Source organism: Sphaeramia orbicularis, chromosome 5 (genome assembly GCF_902148855.1).
Source record: "Sphaeramia orbicularis chromosome 5, fSphaOr1.1, whole genome shotgun sequence".
Taxonomy (NCBI): Eukaryota; Metazoa; Chordata; class Actinopteri; order Kurtiformes; family Apogonidae; genus Sphaeramia; species Sphaeramia orbicularis.
In genome coordinates, this window is record NC_043961.1 from 16,974,669 (window position 1) to 16,993,903 (window position 19,235).

The following is a 19,235-nucleotide window of genomic DNA, read 5'->3' on the forward strand; positions in this document are numbered from 1 at the left end:
CTTAATTTATTTTGTCTTATCTTAATTTATTTTGTCTTATATCTTATCTCTTGTCCTAGTTTATCTTATAGTATCTGATCTCAATTTTTTCGTATCTTATCTTAATTTATCTTATCTTATCTCTTATCTTCATTTATCTTATCTTATCCTCCTAATTTATATTATCTTATCTCTTATCTTATCCTATCTTAATTTATCTCATTGTATCTTATCTTAATTTATCTTATCTTATCTGATTGTTTTGCATTGATTGTGTTTGCATTTAAATCCACTTTAATGGGTTTTTAAAGTATGTCTTTTGCCTTTTTCAGACTTGTTTCCCAGCTGAGAATGAGGGGGATTCCAGGTTTGATGTTGTTCCTGCTCTTGCAGACGTTAACTGGATGGGCAGGTAAAACCACTGACATGTAAAATGACCTTTTCTGAAATTGGCAACGGTACATACATTGTACAGTCACTATTAAAACACAGTAATCTGAGTTTTAACACAAAACACCAATGTTGAATCAAATTCAGTGAAATTAAAATCTCATTTCATGGTGATTTCTTTTTTTCCTGAGTGTTGTAATTATTGATTCATGGTTGAAGTGTCTTGGTTTCCACAGCTGCTCGGTCAGTGAGGCTGGTTGACAATAATAGCAGTTGCTCCGGTAGAGTGGAGATCTTCTATGATGGTCATTGGGGGACGGTGTGTGATGACTCCTGGGACCTGATAGATGCTAAGGTGGTCTGTCGTCAGTTGGGCTGTGGCAGTGCTGTGTCTGCACCACATTATGCACATTTTGGACAGGGCAATGGGCCAATCCTGTTGGACGATGTTCGCTGTTCAGGACGTGAGGCATCACTACTGGAGTGTCCACATAATGGGTTGGGCTCTCACAACTGTGGACATTATGAAGATGCTGGAGTTATCTGTGAAGGTAAGAACATTATTTGTCTTTATATTGGAAATACAAATACACAACAGAGCTGAAAATTTCTAAAAATATCTTTCATGGCACATACGGATATCCTCTTTGAGAGAAATTTTCATTGTTTTATCTGTTACATTCTGACTCAGTGACTCAAAACAGCTCAATTACAACACAAAAATGTAATAAAGGCCATGGTCCTGTTTGTCAGGTTTGTCAAGACTGGGGTTGGTGTATTTCATATGATAATAAGACAAACGGCATCTAAAGCATTTCAATGAGTAATGTACTGTTTTTGAGATACTCAATAAAGCAATGTATAGAAAAAAAGAAACGAAAACCCAGTGAGTGATAAGTGTAGCATCTCAGCTTTGAATCAACTGTTCAATCTAGTGAAGTAAAACTGAACTAAACTGAAAACACATGTGTGAGTCTTTGATATTTATTAAATCTTCATACTTAATTCTCATGTCATTTGGCATTAATCTGACTATATTACTGCATTTTAGTCCCAGTACCAGCAAAAATCAAAGTCATTTAAGTCACAAAAGTGCAAAATGCACATAATCTTTTTCTAATTTTATACCATGTTTATCATTCCAATCATAATTCCACAGATTAGTTTGAAAAAGTACATTTTGCATAGGTGCATAAGTGGGTGTGGCCTATGTCAGCAGTTATGCCTCAACTGGAAGAACATGTTCATTGAACATTTTAATGTTGAATGTGTGGTTGATGACTTATTTCATAAAATCCAATCATATTTATATGTGCATCCCCATATGCTTTACATATTGGAGAAAAAAAAAATACATGTCATATTATTTCCTTTCACTTTTGCACCACCTTTGGTTTAGTCTCAACAATGAACAGTCAGTGAATAGTCAAAGTATAATAGCAAGAAGATGAAAAATAATACAGCACAGTCAAAAAAAATGGGTTTTTGATGCTGTTTAGACCCAAAATGTCCCATTAAGGTCAGTTTTAGCTTTCAAACCAACTTTTAATGAAAACAACAATAGAAGCCTTTAATAATGAATTGCCCCACTCCCCCCAAAAATACTACTACTACTACTACTACTACTACTAGTACTACTACTACTACCACCACCACAACTACTACTACTACTACTACTACTACTACTACTACCACTACTACTACTGCTGCTGCTACTACCACTACTACCACTACTACTACTACTACTACCACTACTACTACCACTACTACTACTACTACCAGTACTACTACCACTACTACTACTACTACTACCACTACTACCACTACTACTACTACCACTACTACTACCACTACTACTACTACTACTACCACTACTACTACCACTACTACTACTACTACTACCACTACTACTACTACTACTGCTGCTGCTACTACCACTACTACCACTACTACCACTACTACTACTACTACTGCTACTACTACTACCACTACTACTACTGCTGCTGCTACTACCACTACTACCACTACTACTACCACTACTACCACTACTACTACTACTACTACCACTACTACTACCACTACTACTACTACTACCAGTACTACTACCACTACTACTACTACTACTACCACTACTACTACTACTACTGCTGCTGCTACTACCACTACTACCACTACTACTACTACTACTACTACTACTACTACCAGTACTACTACCACTACTACTACTACTACTACTACTACTACTACTACTACTACTACTACTACCAGTTCTATTACTACTACTACCAGTACCACTACTATTACTACCACTACTACTACTACTACTACTACTACTACTACTACTACTACAATTAATAATAATAATAATAATAATAATAATAATAATAATAATAATGCATTTTTACATTTATTTTTCCTTTATTAAGGTTTTAATAAAGTCATTTTTACCTTTCAAACCAGCTTTTTCTGAAAACAATGAAAGAAGCCTTTAATACACCAATAAACATATAAGAATAAGGAAAAGAAAAATGTGTTTGCATTACTTTATAATGTTAATTTTCCATGAGCCTATTTGTATGTTTTTTTTGTTTTTTGTTTTTTTCATTTCAATCCATAGTTCCTCGTCCAGTGAGACTGGTTGACTCTGACAGCAGCTGCTCCGGCAGAGTGGAGGTGTTCCATGACGGCCAGTGGGGGACAGTGTGTGACGACTCCTGGGATATAACAGATGCTCATGTGGTCTGTCATCAGTTGGGCTGTGGCAGTGCTGTGTCTGCACCACTTTATGCACATCACGGACAGGGCGACGGGCCAATCTGGTTGGACGATGTTCACTGTACAGGATCTGAGACAGCACTACTGCAGTGTCCACATAGTGGGCTGGGCATTCACAACTGTGGACATCATGAAGATGCCGGTGTCATTTGTGAAGGTAAAAACTTTATTTCTCTATAGTTTGACAATATAAATACATAATAAACTGAAAATCTATAAAAGTTTTTTTTTTATGCCATATGGATATTCTCTTTGCAAAAAATTCTCATTTTTTTGACACCATACACTCTGATTCCCCTTAAAAAGTACAGTCTTTATTGGATGTTGACACACTGGCTATCAACATGATCCTGCCTGTGAAAATGTTATCTATGTAAATGTTTAGGCACTTATAGGAAGAAACTTGTTTGTTTTGAGTATCATGAATAATAACTGTTAGACATGGACAGACATTATTTGTCAATTTCAGATTTACATCTAAAAATTAAATTTGGATGCGATTGGCTCTGGAGGCCAGAGCAATAAATAAAAAAGACCATCTCCTCTGTTTCTGTGACATTTAAAACCAGTTTGTTACCATCATACACTGAACAAAGTTCCTTTATCTCAGTCTGTATGTTTACATGACAACTTTTATTCCTGGTTTAAACTGATTAAAGGTTAGATCCTATTTAAGATGCCCATGTAAACACCTTATTCCAGTTGAAAAAGAAAAGTTCGGATTAAATTTAAACCCGATTAAAGTCACTGGTTTAATCCACTTTAGAATCCGGGCTAAATTATTCCTCGGACATGTAAACCCTTTATTCCGTTTGGACTTTATTCCTGCCATTCTGCGCATGCTCGTTGTCTTGTCCTGTTGTGATGACGCACACATTCTGCGCTGGCGGAAGAATATGCAATGCAGTCTAGTCAACCCAAACCATTCCAGTGGGCTATTCTGATGGGATCTACCAGCCTCTAAAACCCTGAAGGAATAGTTCACCACTTGTTTTTTATTGATTCATTCGTCATGCACTAATGAGTTTGATAAGTGGGCAGATCAGTTTGCACTGCAGTGCACCAACTGCCTTGTTCTCGCAGCCCTTCCGTTAGCTTAGCTTAGCCTAGTTTAGCATAATCGCTTCATTCCTATGGTCAGATGTAGCCAGGCTTTTATAGGTGATTTGTTGTATTTTATGAGTGATTTTGTGAAATTCAATTCTCCCTAATCATTACTTTTGTCCGGTGGGGTCAATATGATCACAAATTGAGGCTCAAATCATGGCGATGTGACTTACTGCGCCAATATAATCTTGGGAAATAAAAACTAATGCAAAGCTAAAACGGTAAAACAAAGCTAATTTAGCACATGCATCCTTTCCAACAAAAAGATTTTCCAACTTCCGTCAACACAACAGTCCCAAGGTTGTATGAGTGCAGTAAGTCACAGATTTAAAGAAACAATTAGGGAGAATTGGATTTCACAAAATCACTAACTAAAGACTACAAATCACCTTTAAAAAAAACTGGTTACGTGTGACCATGGAAATGCAGTGACTATGCTAAGCCAAGCTAACAGAATGGCTGTGAGAACTGAATAAACATTTCTCATGTAAACCTTTATTCGGGTTTAACATTTCCATGTAAACAGAAGAGAAAATATTTTAGTTCCAGATTAATTTCTTCTGGAAAAATAAATCGGATTTAAAAAAAAACATCATGCAACCATACCCAGTGTGGTCGAATGATGGATCTATGTCTTTGTGACACAAGCCCTGAACAGCTGTATCATCTGAGAATCTGAAGGTTTCATTTCCTGTATGTGAGTTTATACAGTCATTTGTATAGAGCAGGGGTGTCACACATAAGGCTTGTGGGCCAAAGCCAGCCCGTGGGATGAATTTGTGAAATGCAAAAATTACACCAAGACATTAACAGTAAAGGATGTTAAACTCATTTTAGTTGAGGTTCCACATGCAGAATAATTTAATCTCAAGTGGGTCAGGATCATAATAACATATAAATGATGAGAACTCTAGATTTTGGCTTTGTTTTTGTTTTATTATGGTTTTATTAAGGTCATTTTTACCTTTAAAACCAACTTTTTATGAAGACAATAAAAAGCCTTTAATACTCAAATAAACATATAAGAATAACAATTACAATAGTTTGTCTGGTTTAATTTGCACTGTTCATTTGTGACAGTCCTATTTGCACCTAATTTTTTGACGTTCTTATTTCAATCCGTAGTTCCTCGTCCAGTGAGACTGGTTGACAATAACAGCAGTTGCTCCGGCAGAGTGGAGGTGTACTACGGTGGCCAGTGGGGGACGGTGTGTGATGACTACTGGGATATAACAGATGCTCAGGTGGTCTGTCATCAGTTGGGCTGTGGCAGTGCTGCATCTGCACCAGGTTATGCACATTTTGGAGAAGGTAATGGACAAATCTGGTTGGACAATGTTCATTGTTCAGGACATGAGGCATCGCTACTGGAGTGTTCACACAATGGATTTGGATCCCACAACTGTGCACATCTTGAAGATGCTGGGGTTGTCTGTGAAGGTAAAAACTTGATTTATTAAGTTTTTTTGATGGCGCGTATGGATATCCACTTTGCCAGAAATTCTCTTTATTTTATCAGTTATGCTCTGACTCAGTGACTAACAACGGTTCAATTACAACACAAAAATGTAATAAAGACCTTATCCTTTTTGTCAAGTATGTTAAGGTAAACATCAAAGAATGGAGTTGGTGTATTTTATAAAATAATATAACAAATGGCATATAAAGCATTTCGGTGTGTGATACACTGTCAGATAATCAACAAAACAATGTATAGAAAAAAAAGAAAGAAAACCCAGTGAGTGATCTAGTGTCTCAGCTTTGAGCCAACTGTTCAAACTAGTGAAGTAAAAGTGAACTAAACTGAAAACACGAGTGTGAAGATGATCCAAATGGGCATCATGGCTCTCAGAACCATGTACTGTATGAATAAATTAAAAAAATTGCTATAATTATTGTGAAATGGAAGAAAAGCTTTACAGCACCAATGACTTATTTGTACTTATGTATAAAATCTTCGTACTAAATTCTCATTATTATCTAATCTTTTTCTAATTTTACACCATGTTCATCATTTTAATCATAATTCCACAGATTAGTTTGAAAAAGCACGTTTTGTATAAGTGCATAAGTGGGTGTGGTTTATGTCAGCAGTTACACCTCAACTGGAAGAACATGTTCATTTAACATTTTAATGTTGAATGGGTGGTTGATGACTTATTTGATAAAATCCAATCACATTTATATGAGCATCCCCTTGTGGTTTACATATTGGAGAAAAAAATTCCATGTTGTATTATTTCTTTTTACTTTTGCACCCCCTTTGGTTTAGTCTCAACAACTGGTTTTATTCAATGAATAATAGTAAGAAAATGAGATATAATACAACACAGTCAAGAACAATAGGGTTTTGATGATGTTTAGATCCAAAATGTTCTATTAAGGTCAGTTTTATCTTTCAAACCACTTTTGGATTTTGTCTGTTTTACTTTACAATATTAATTTGTCATGAGTCTATTTGCACCTAATTTTGTGACTTTTTCATTTCAATCCATAGTTCCTCGTCCAGTGAGACTGGTTGACTCTAACAGCAGCTGCTCCGGCAGAGTGGAGGTGTACCACGACGGCCAGTGGGGGACAGTGTGTGATGACTTCTGGGATATAACAGATGCTCATGTGGTCTGTCATCAGTTGGGCTGTGGCAGTGCTGTGTCTGCACCACATTATGCACATCATGGACAGGGTGACGGGCCAATCTGGTTGGACGATGTTCACTGCACAGGATCTGAGACAGCACTACTGCAGTGTCCACATAATGGGCTGGGCTTTCACAACTGTGGACATCATGAAGACGCCGGTGTCATTTGTGAAGGTAAAAACTTTATTTCTCTATAGGTTGACAATGCAAATGCATAATAACCTGAAAATCTACAAAAGTTTTTTTATGCCATATGGATATTCTCTTTGCAAGAAATTCTCATTTTTTGTGACACCATACACTCTGATTCTCCTTAAAAAGTACAGTCTTTATTGGACATTGACACACTGGCTATCAACATGACCCTGCCATGTTTACAGGGTTAAACTAACAGTAACCACATAACTCCTGAACAGTAGTACAACAGGAAAACATTACAGCAGCAAGATACCTCCAGGGTCGCTACAGTATATAGGGTCATTACAGGTACACTTTAATATCTAAATGTTTAATGACTTGAATTTGCTGTGGGGCTTCAAATAGATTTCTGTCATTTTAATCACAACCAGGTGCAATCCATCCACCCACACCCACTCCAACAGAACCGAGCAGCCGCCTGAGACTGGCTGACTCTAACAGCAACTGCTCCGGCAGAGTGGAGGTGTACCACGACGGCCAGTGGGGGACAGTGTGTGACGACTTCTGGGATATAACAGATGCTCATGTGGTCTGTCATCAGTTGGGCTGTGGCAGTGCTGTGTCTGCACCACGTTATGCACATCATGGACAGGGTGACGGGCCAATCTGGTTGGACAATGTTCACTGTACAGGGAATGAGACAGCGCTGCTGCAGTGTCCACATAATGGGCTGGGCAATCATGACTGTGTACATCTGGAAGACGCCGGTGTCATTTGTGAAGGTAAAAGCTTTATTTCTCTATAGGTTGACAATGCAAATACATAATAACCTGAAAATCTATAAAAGTTTTTTTTTATGCCATATGGATATTCTCTTTGCAAGAAATTCTCAATTTTTTACACCATACACTCTGATTCTCCTTAAAAAGTACAGTCTTTATTGAACGTTGACACACTGGCTATCAACATGACCCTGCCATGTTTACAGGGTTAAACTAACAGTAACCACATAACTCCTGAACAGTAGTACAACAGGAAAACATTACAACAGCAATATACCTCCAGGGTCGCTACAGTATATAGGGTCATTACAGGTACACTTTAATATCTAAATGTTTAATGACTTGAATTTGCCATGGGGCTTCAAATAAATTTCTGTCATTTTTACCACAACCAGGTGCAATCCATCCACCCACACCCACTCCAACAGAACCGAGCAGCCGCCTGAGACTGGCTGACTCTAACAGCAACTGCTCCGGCAGAGTGGAGGTGTACCACGCTGGCCAGTGGGGGACAGTGTGTGACGACTTCTGGGGTATAACAGATGCTCATGTGGTCTGTCATCAGTTGGGCTGTGGCAGTGCTGTGTCTGCACCACGTTATGCACATCATGGACAGGGTGACGGGCCAATCTGGTTGGACAATGTTCACTGTACAGGATCTGAGACAGCACTACTGCAGTGTCCACATAATGGGCTGGGCAATCACGACTGTGGACATCATGAAGACGCCGGTGTCATTTGTGAAGGTAAAAGCTTTATTTCTCCATAGGTTGACAATGCAAATACATAACAACCTGACCTATGATCTCATTGGGGGTGGCCATGGCTCAGATGGTAGAGCAGGTTGTCCAATAACCGAAGGGTTGGCAGTTCGAATCCTGCTCTGTCCATGTGCTGTTGTGTCCTTGAGCAAGACACTTCACCCTCCTTGCCTCCAGTGCTGCTACTCACACTGGTGTATGAATGTGTGTGAATGTTTGGTTGTGATCGGAGGGGCCGTAGGCGCAAACTGGCAGTCACACTTCCATCAGTCTGCCCCAGGGCAGCTGTGGCTACAACTGTAGTTTACCACCACCAGAGGGAGAATGTGAGAGTGAATGAATAATGGACTCTCTGTACGCACTTTGAGTATGCGTTCATAGAAAAGCGCTATATAAAATCAAATCCATTATTATTATTGAAAATCTATAAACGTTTTTGTTTTATGCCATATGGATATTCTCTTTGCAAGAAATTCTCATTTTTTTGACACCATACACTCTGATTCTCCTTAAAAAGTACAGTCTTCATTGGACATTGACACACTGGCTATCAACATGACCCTGCCATGTTTACAGGGTTAAACTAACAGTAACCACATAACTCCTGAACAGTAGTACAACAGGAAAACATTACAACAGCAATATACCTCCAGGGTCCCTACAATATATAGGGTCATTACAGGTACACTTTAATATCTAAATGTTTAATGACTTGAATTTGCCGTGAGGCTTCAAATAGATTACTGTCATTTTAATCACAACCAGGTGCAATCCATCCACCCACACCCACTCCAACAGAACCGAGCAGCCGCCTGAGACTGGCTGACTCTAACAGCAGCTGCTCCGGCAGAGTGGAGGTGTACCACGCCGGCCAGTGGGGGACAGTGTGTGACGACTTCTGGGATATAACAGATGCTCAGGTGGTCTGTCATCAGTTGGGCTGTGGCAGTGCTGTGTCTGCACCACGTTTTGCACATCATGGACAGGGTGACGGGCCAATCTGGTTGGACAATGTTCACTGTACAGGAAATGAGACAGCACTACTACAGTGTCCACATAATGGGCTGGGCAATCACAACTGTGGACATTATGAAGATGCTGGGGTTGTCTGTGAAGGTAATTATTTTATTATCTGTAAGGATATTGTGGTTAGCACAGAGTTTACTTGAATGTATAAACACTTAAAGCAGTGTATTTCAACCTTGGGGGCGGGAACCCATGTGGGGTCGCCTGGAATTTAAATGGGGCCACCTGGAATTTTTAGTAATTGATAAAAATAAAAACTTACTAATAAAAAATATGTGGTGAGTTGAGAGAGACAATCACAATACATAAAAGACATCACAAACTCTGAAGCTGTAACTGAAGCACTGTGATACTGTTTATCTTTCAAATGTTCTTTGTGGTCAGTTTAAGATCCTGCAGCTCTTTCTTAATTCATAATTTGAGTTATTGTTTGGTCAGTATTAATTTGCATACACAAAGGACAATTCATGCTGTAAGCATGGCAGTCTCATTCACGTTACATGCGGAACCTGCCCTAAATCGTGAGTGATTTTGCAACAGCGGTTATTTTTGTGAAACACTCTGCCTGTGTCATGTCTGTTTCAGGGTCTGTTGGTATCCACTCTGGCAGCCACAAATACATGCAAACATAGAAACTCTTACAGGCAAATGTACAGGGTGGGGAAGCAAAATTTACAATATTTTGAGGCAGGGATTGAAAGACAGTGTATGACCAATTAGTTTATTGAAAGTCATGAGAATTTATTTGCCACAAGAAAATTGACATAATAGAAAATGTTTTTATTCTATGTGTCCTCCTTCTTTCTCAATAACTGCCTTCACACGCTTCCTGAAAGTTGCGCAAGTGTTCCTCAAATATTCGGGTGACAACTTCTCCCATTCTTCTTTAATAGTATCTTCCAGACTTTCTCGTAATAGTTTTGCTCATAGTCATTCTCTTCTTTCCATTATAAACAGTCTTTATGGACACTCCAACTATTTTTGAAATCTCCTTTGGTGTGACGAGTGCATTCAGCAAATCACACACTCTTTGACGTTTGCTTTCCTGATTACTCATATGGGCAAAAGTTTGTGAAAAGGTATGGATAATAGTGTTAGGTATGATTATGACATCAATATATGTTTGGTTTCAAAACAATTGACGTAGTGCCTGCTGAGAAAAAACAATTAAATGTTCATTGTAAATTTTGCTTCCCCACCCTGTATATTGGAATATTTACTGAATACTGGTATTCCATGCGACATCTAACCATCCTTCGTCTATTACTTTATTACTTTAGAACCTGAAACTCTGATCGAAGTTTCTGTGGTGGTTTGCTCTCGTGATGAAATCGAAATTTGTGTGCCTCTGGCCACCCTGGCTTTACTTGGTCTGAATCCACGTAACGCTCACCTGGCTGTGCCCCAGTGTTCCACACACCGAGAGACTCAACACCAGGTGTGCTACCTTTTACCCCGCCAGGCAGCATCCTGTGGAAATGTGCTGAGGGTAAGATTCATTCAGTTTATTTAGTCTATTCTCTACATTCTCTGTGACCTTTTTATGATGGACGGACGGACGGATGGACGGACGGATGGACGGACAGATAGATAGATAGATAGATAGATAGATAGACAGACAAACAGACAGACAGACAGACAGATCAATCACAAAAATAAACAGTACACTAGAATGAAATTTCATTCCATGACTCAAAAAGAATGTGGTTCTGACATTTACATGTGTGTTTTGTAATCTCACAAATGTGTATTTCAACCCAGAATGTGCAAAAATATGTTATAACTGTAAAAAAAAAAGTATTCAACCAGGTGTGTATATATATATATATATATATATATATATATATATATATATATATATATATATGTGTGTGTGTGTGTGTGTATATATACACCTTGAACAGATATTTTTAACAGATATATTAAGATTTTTGAGGGGGGTTTTTTATTAATGAATATTCTCTTCACATTTCTAAATAATACTTTTTAGGATGATCACTGATACAAATCTCTCCTCATTTATCTTTTCACTTTTTCATGTGTGTCTTTGTTGTAATATCTATTTTATTTGTGTATAAAGTGGCTGGATTCATTTTTATTTGATACTTTTACTACATTCACTGAAAGACAGGTCAAATCATCAGTCAGAGGGGGACAAAGAAAGTTGATTTTTTTATTATTAATGCCCTACTTTATATGCAAAGTATAGATAAATTGCTTATTCAGTTGACTAATGATTTTTATCCTTTTACTTTCAGACAAACAGCAGCCATGCCACCTACTTGAACACTTTGTTTCTGTATCCTGAAAACCTTGATTCCTTTGTTACACCTGAGATCATCCCCTTCTCCTGTACGTATCCCTTGACCACCAACACCACCTTGATCTCTGTGCCCAGACTCCAGCTGTGAGTAGTTCACTGGTTCTGCTCATGTCCAGTTTCCTTGTCACTGCTATGGTATTTCATGTAACATGTGATGCCATTTGTCATCTTTTCCAGTAATGAAGGTGGTGTTGTAGGAAGTGGTTCTCAACCCACAGGCACTATGGTCCTGTTTGAAAACTCCACCTTTGTGAACTCGTTCCCACCCGGTCAGGTCACGCTGCGGGTGGGTTCCCCCCTTTTTGTGGGAGTGTCTGTGGACGAGACTGATCCCAGCTTCGCACTTGTTCTGGAGAACTGTTATACCTCACACTCCCCAAATCCTGATGACCCCAGCCGATATGATCTCATCACCTCCAGGTATGTGCCCTTTTAATACTTAAACTTTGTATGGAGCTAAATTCGGGCCAAAACAATTAACAAGCTAATGCATTTTGTTTTGCAAATAAAAAAAGAACTACCTAACAGATACAAAACACATACAGCAGAAACAAATTCAGCTCATCTTAAGCCCTGTCTACAATAATGCTAAATTCACAATGCAGGTCTTGGTGCTCAAGTCAGATTTTTTTGATTAAATCATTTTTTTTTTTTTGCATGGTTCTTCACATGATAATTCAAATGCAATGCCATCAGACTCATGTGTTAAAGTCTACAGACCTGAATATCGTTAGCCTCATAGCATCATTGCGTAAGTCATACACTATATCACAGGTGTCAAACTCTGGTCCTCCAGGGCCGGTATCCTGCATGTTTTAGATGTTTCCCTCTTCCAGCCACACCTGGTTCAATTAATGATCAGCTCATCATCATGCTCTGCAAAAGCCTGATAACGATGTAATAGCTTCCAGGTGTGATGGAAGAGGGAAATATCTAAAACATGCAGGATACCAGCCCTCGAAGACCTGAGTTTGACACCCCTGCACTATATGGACAAAAGTATGTGGACATGTTGAATTCAGGTGTTTCTTTTCTAACAGGGGTCTGGGATATAAAACAATAATGACAAATGTCATAATATAGTTTTATATTGGGATAAATATCATATTGATTATTAATAATGTCTACATGTCAAATTATCATGAACAGGACATCTTACAGCTCACATATTGTGTCCCAGTATTTTTGTCCATAGAATTTATAAACATCAATATTTCCTTAAAGTTTAATGGGAGATTTTTCTTCCTCAGTGAGATGTGAAGAAAGTAGATGGTTAGTTGTGGTAGAAAATAATTTATATATTAAAAAATATTTTCGACATTTAGAGGTAGAACATTTGAAATCATAGTCATAGATTTAAAAAAAAAAAAAATCAATGTTGAGATAAATTAAGTAAAAACCATCTCTGGTGCATTTTGGAAGCAAAGAACCAAAGAAGCAAAGAAGATTTAAACCAAACTAACCAATGCAATGATATTTATCCCAATATAAAACTATATTATAACATTTATGACATCCCAGACACCTGTCAGAAAAGAAACACCTGAATTCAACGTGTTCACATACTTGCTTCTGAGCGTCCTCTGGGTCATATCTGATGACCATGAAAAGATAACAAACTGTATTTTACACCAATGTATTGAAAGGATTATTGGATCAACAGGTATTAAACATTTACATCAGTGGAAGGTTTTCGTCGACGGTGGATGTTTGGATCTTTATGAGTTAAGTCTAGGCAGGAAATAAACACCGTAACAGGAAAAAAAGTGGTGAAAGTGGTGTTTTAACAGCCTTACCTGACTGTGTTTTCCAGGTGTGCGACCGACCCTCGACACATAACTGTGATGGAGAACGGTGTCTCCCATACTGCCCGGTTTTCTGCCCTGCTGTTCCCTCTTGAGAGCAACAATGACCTGGTCTACGTTCACTGTAGACTGAGCCTGTGTGACAGGAGAGCCATCAGCTGTGTTCCAGTGAGTTTCAACCTCCCCTCATGAAATCAATCCCTCTTCTTCTTTTTTTTTCTTATACTTTATTTTTATCTCCAAATTTTACAGTATACAGAATAAACAAATAAACAAAAAGAACAAAAAAACAGACCACAACGGTTAGAACATCTAGGTTCACCCTTTAGACAAATAAAATATAGACAGGTTCAGGACAAATTCGCCCCCAAAAAAAGTCAAAAAAAGCATATATAAGTTTAAGATCATACAGGTTCAAGGATTTCTTTGGTTAACATACACATTCCATTTTTCCCAATATTTTTTGTTTTTTTACATTTGTCAGTAGTTAGTCTTAATGAGAAGGTCAGCCTTTCCATGTCATAAATTTCATTCAGAACATGTGTCCAGCCCATAAGTATTGGAGGATCCTCGCACAACCATTTTCGAGTTATGGCTTTTTTTTCCCCTTCTAATAATATTAACAAAAGAAATCGATCAGATTTCCTCATCTTGTGTGGTAGGTTACCCAAGTAATTCACAATAAAATCAAATGTTAAGTCCATTCCTATTATATTGTTGATTTAACTGCAGTTTGTATTTTGAATTTCCCCTTGGGGATTAATAAAGTAAATCTATCTATCTATCTATCTATCTATCTATCTATCTATCTATCTATCTATCTATCTATCTATCTATCTATCTATCTATCTATCTATCTATCTATCCGTCCGTCCGTCCGTCCGTCCGTCCGTCCGTCCGTCTCCTTTATCACCAGTGGGATACAATCTTCGCACAGTGAAATCATTCCCTCTTCAATGCTGCATAACCAAACATAAATTATAACATGTATTTTTTTGCCACCTTTTCATCACGTAGACTTGCACAAGGAGAGTACGACGCTCTGTTCACAACCCGGCTCTGCTTGACCCTGTCACTGTTGGACCAGTGCGCTGTAAGTAAATGTATTTCACTGTATAAACCAAAGCACACAGTTTATAAAGCTGCATATTTAACTTAAGACACATTATTACTTCACATGTCTTCATTTTCAGGGGAAAAGTAAGAAACAACGATGATGACTGACAAATGACCTGTTGGATGACTGTTTTGGAAGATGAAAGATTTTTTTTTTTTTTTTTTTTAATCTTTTTACATGATTTTATAGATTAACATTCCAGTCTCTGAAGGATAATAGTAAAGATGTGTAATATTCACTGTATAGGGAACCTCTAGTGTTTATCTCAGTCTGAAATACTAATGCTGATAGTCTGTATGTTTTCACTGTGATACAATGATGTGTGGGATTTATGTAATTTTTTTTCAAAAACAATATGGGAAATTGATTTGAAACTTTTTAATCCTACTCATATTAATGCAATTTATCCATCATCAACTGTTTCTTAGACTGTATTTTGAATAAAAATCAATAAAAGCAGCAATGAAAAGCAAGTTTGTTGAAGTATATTATTTATCCTGTTTATTTTATGACCAACCACCTGCTTTATACAACAGAAAACCTCTTGTCTGTTTAAGTTACACAGGAATCTTTTCATGCTTTAAAATGGCAGAGCAAACACGGAAATATACAAAATTTCCCAGCCTCAGAAAAAAATTTTTTTAAATTACATTTAAAACGCATTTTGGTGCATTTTTACTTCACCTAACTTTGTCAGTTAAAGTGTTTAATGCAGTTAGACTGAGGGTGCAATCAAAGCCAATAATACATCAAAATATATAACTGGATCAGAATCAGAATCATGTTTATTGCCATGTAAGTAAACTGGGTTCACATTACTAGGAATTGCTTCAGGGTCCGATCAAGCGGTAACACATGGACACATTTGGTGTTCAGCAGTCTCTGTCATGTAAGCAGAGTAATTTATATGCATGTATTATACATATTTGAATAGGTATTTATAAGCACTTTAACATTCTGTATAACAAAATTTGGAGAGAGAAATTTTTTTTGTTGAAAAATGTCAAATTACTGCTCTAACACGTGGACTGGAAATGGACATTAATTTTTTAAGCTTTACACAAACATTCAAAACATGAAGTTCTCAAAAGAAATTGATATCAAGTAGGACAAAACCTTTTAGATATTATGTTCAACTATGCTGAAAATACATTTTTGAGTTAAAAGTCTCTGTTTTATTGACATAAGAATGTGGTAACACGTGGATGACTTTTTACTACTGTATGCAACACCCAAAATATATCAAAAGATCATTAATTTCTGAAAGTTTCACTCAAGTATCTGAATTATAAGTAACTTGAAAATTTAAAATTGGTATTTGTACGGTGACACGTTGACAGGGCATTTCAAGCAACTCACAAATGTTCAAACTCATAAATATCCACAATATTCACAAAATAAGGAAAATCTAATACTTGAAACTTAACAATTATCTATATAATCAGCAGAATGAATACATTTTCACATTTTTTTAGATATAATTTTAGCATCAAATTTGAGCTATGGCTATGGTGTAAAAAGTATTATCAATAAAATCAGTTGTAACTTTTTTTTCTACCAGTGGTGTTTTAAAAAAGGATAACAGTTCCACAAAATATAGATCTTTAGCTTAAAAATGAGCCCACCATAAATGATGTTTGCAAATTTACTTTTTCATGTTGATGTTCAATTTTGCTTGATCGGACCCTTCAGTGGTTTGGTGCATACATAGAACATGGGGTAGGTAAGAAGCATGCAGTAAAAAATAAAATAAACAAGTAAGATAGAGTTATAGTGGACTATCAAATTTTTGCTAAATTTACAATATAAAATGTGGACAAAACCTGATATATCATGATAAAAAGAAAATAATTGTATGAATCTGGACAGAATATAATATATTTCATCATTTAAATGTAGTCATTATGGAGTCAGAGTTGTGAAGTCCCTACAGATCATACATTTTATCTTTCATTCAAGTAGCTCGATAGTGTTGATGTTCCAGACTCTCACCAGCAGGGGACAGTCTGGTACTAAAACAATACTTCCAAAACCACCAATGAATCAACCATGTATCCTCAGACTGTATCAGTCATTGAAACAAGTATAAAGCTCATTGTTTCCACTCATCTGTCACCTCCTGTTTTCTGTTGGGTTTGTGTTGTCAATATCTGAACTAAAGATCTGTTTGAATCTGACAAACAAGGTCAGAACTGTCACAGTTTAGTCTGAACTGTGGATGAACACATGGCAACTTAGCAAAGATAAGAATATCCCATTATAACTTTACACCTTCATAAGCCTCAGAATAAAACTCACTCATGTAGAAGAAACGCTGACATTTCACCATCAAACTCCATTCTTTGCATTTACAGCTGAGTCCAGTGGAGAAAACAACAACAATCTTAGATTTCCTCACTACAGGAGACTGACAGAGTGACTCACTGCTCCCTCTAGTGGTCATGTGTATCAATTCTCAACCTAAAAAATATTATTTAGAAATGTGAGCAGAGATGAGAAGAGAATATTCATTAAAAAACCAAAAACTTAAATATCTTAATTTATGACCAGTTTCTAAATGCAGCATGAACCTGAGTCTGTGTAAAATAAAATAAAATAAAATAAAAAACAGAAACCACAAACCCTCCAACAAATCAACAAACACCAGAACATCTGTTCAAGCTGGATATATACATATATACCAGGCTAAACACAGTTCAGTTTTTTGTTTTGTTTTGTTTTGTTTTTTAGTTATAAAATAGTTTAACATTTGCACATTGTGAGTTTAATTTACATTTGTGAGATTACAAAATGCCAAAAAATTAATGTACTTGTTTGTAAATATTTGGAACCACATTAGACAGTCATGATACTCTAATGAACAGATCTATCTATCTATCTATCTATCTATCTATCTATCTATCTATCTATCTATCTATCTATCTATCTATCTATCTATCTATCTATCTATCTATCTATCTATCTATCTATCTATCTATCTATCTATCTATCTATCTATCTATCTATCTATCTATCTATCCATCCATCCATCCATCCATCCATCCATCCATCCATCCATCCATCCATCCATCCATCTATCTATCTATCTATCTATCTATCTATCTATCTATCTATCTATCTATCTATCTATCTATCTATCTATCTATCTATCTATCTATCTATCTATCTATCTATCTGTCTGTCTGTCTGTCTGTCTGTCTGTCTGTCTATTGTGATTTCTGCTTTTATTTTGTAAACTGTTTCCTCCTGTGTGTCTTCCCCTCATGTTTCCTGTCAGTGTGAATTTCCTCTCCTTTCCTGATTCTTTCCACCTGTTCCCCTTTACCTAGTGTGTGTATGGCTATATCTATAAATCAACGTCATATTTATGTTTGTCGCCATGTTTATGTAGTGTCATCTTGTGATAATAAATAAATAAATCATTGCATTTGTGATTTAATGGAAAAATGGACATTACGCACTTCTGTTTTTTCGATATTTAATAAATATCGGTAAAGTTTTGCACAGATGTCCAATGGAAAAGCCACTACTGTCTTTGTCAATGTCATGTGACAAATGAAGATTCTATTCTATTCTATTCTATTCTATTCTATTCTATTCTATTCTATTCTATTCTATTTGATTCTATTTGATTCTATATCATACAGGATGGCTTGCACCTTTTTCATCAGTCTTGCTCTAAATCATATAGTCTGTTGTAAGCAGTATATAGATCCATGCCTGTGCAGTCTTATATTTAGGGTTTACATGGTTTATGGCACTGAAGTGGTGGGGCCCAATGTGATATTTTTTCACTGTGCTTCATATCCCTGGTGGCACCCCTGCCAACATAGCAATGGATGTTTTAGACCAGTGATTCTCAACTGGTGGGTTGCGATCCAAAAGTGGGTTGTAAACCTGTTTTCACTGGGTCGTGGGCCTTTGCTGGGGTAAAAAATAACTTTAATAAGCCAATCCTGTGTTTTATTTTTCATGGAGCTGAGTCCTGTCCATTTACACTCCTCAACAGTAGGTGGCGATAATGCACTGTAATGATAATTAACACTAGACATTTCACAGCATAAAAGAAGAATCAGAAGTTTCTATTCACATCATGGAGAAACTCAGGTATGTCAATGACTCCAACAGATATGGTTTTACCTACACTGGACAAAAACCTCAGGGTGTTACATTCTTGAATTAGTGATTGAAGGAACTTATAATTTTTAACTGAGTGCACTTTTTAGTTTTGGTTCCAATGGAGACTAATTTAGTGTTAAAGGAGTGATATTTTACTTATTTTAAATGGAATTATGCATTCTAAAACATTTCCCTGTGGTCTACATAAACTGTAAATGCTCTGATTGGGTCTGAATTCTTCATTAATTCAACTCCACAGGTCCATCTTCAACCCT

General features: G+C 36.8%; 1 protein-coding gene across 1 annotated transcript; it reads left to right on the forward strand.

Moving 5' to 3' along the window:
- The first annotated feature begins 330 nt into the window (after positions 1–330).
- LOC115419506 (deleted in malignant brain tumors 1 protein-like) lies at positions 331–15,314 on the forward strand. Its single transcript, XM_030134321.1, has 14 exons — positions 331–391; positions 606–920; positions 2,987–3,301; positions 5,377–5,691; positions 6,749–7,063; positions 7,459–7,809; positions 8,205–8,555; positions 9,336–9,686; positions 10,877–11,085; positions 11,855–12,003; positions 12,097–12,339; positions 13,733–13,892; positions 14,742–14,817; positions 14,918–15,314. The coding sequence occupies exons 1-14, from the start codon at positions 331–333 to the stop codon at positions 14,926–14,928; spliced, it is 3,222 nt and encodes a 1,073-aa protein (XP_029990181.1). The 3' UTR covers positions 14,929–15,314.
- The last annotated feature ends 3,921 nt before the right edge of the window (positions 15,315–19,235 follow it).

Coding starts and splice junctions, on each gene's coding strand:
- LOC115419506 (XM_030134321.1), top strand. CDS start 331: ATGAGGGGGATTCCAGGTTTGATGTTGTTCCTGCTCTTGCAGACGTTA. Junction 921..2,986: donor TGCTGGAGTTATCTGTGAAG/GTAAGAACATTA, acceptor TTCAATCCATAG/TTCCTCGTCCAGTGAGACTG. Junction 9,687..10,876: donor TGCTGGGGTTGTCTGTGAAG/GTAATTATTTTA, acceptor TTATTACTTTAG/AACCTGAAACTCTGATCGAA.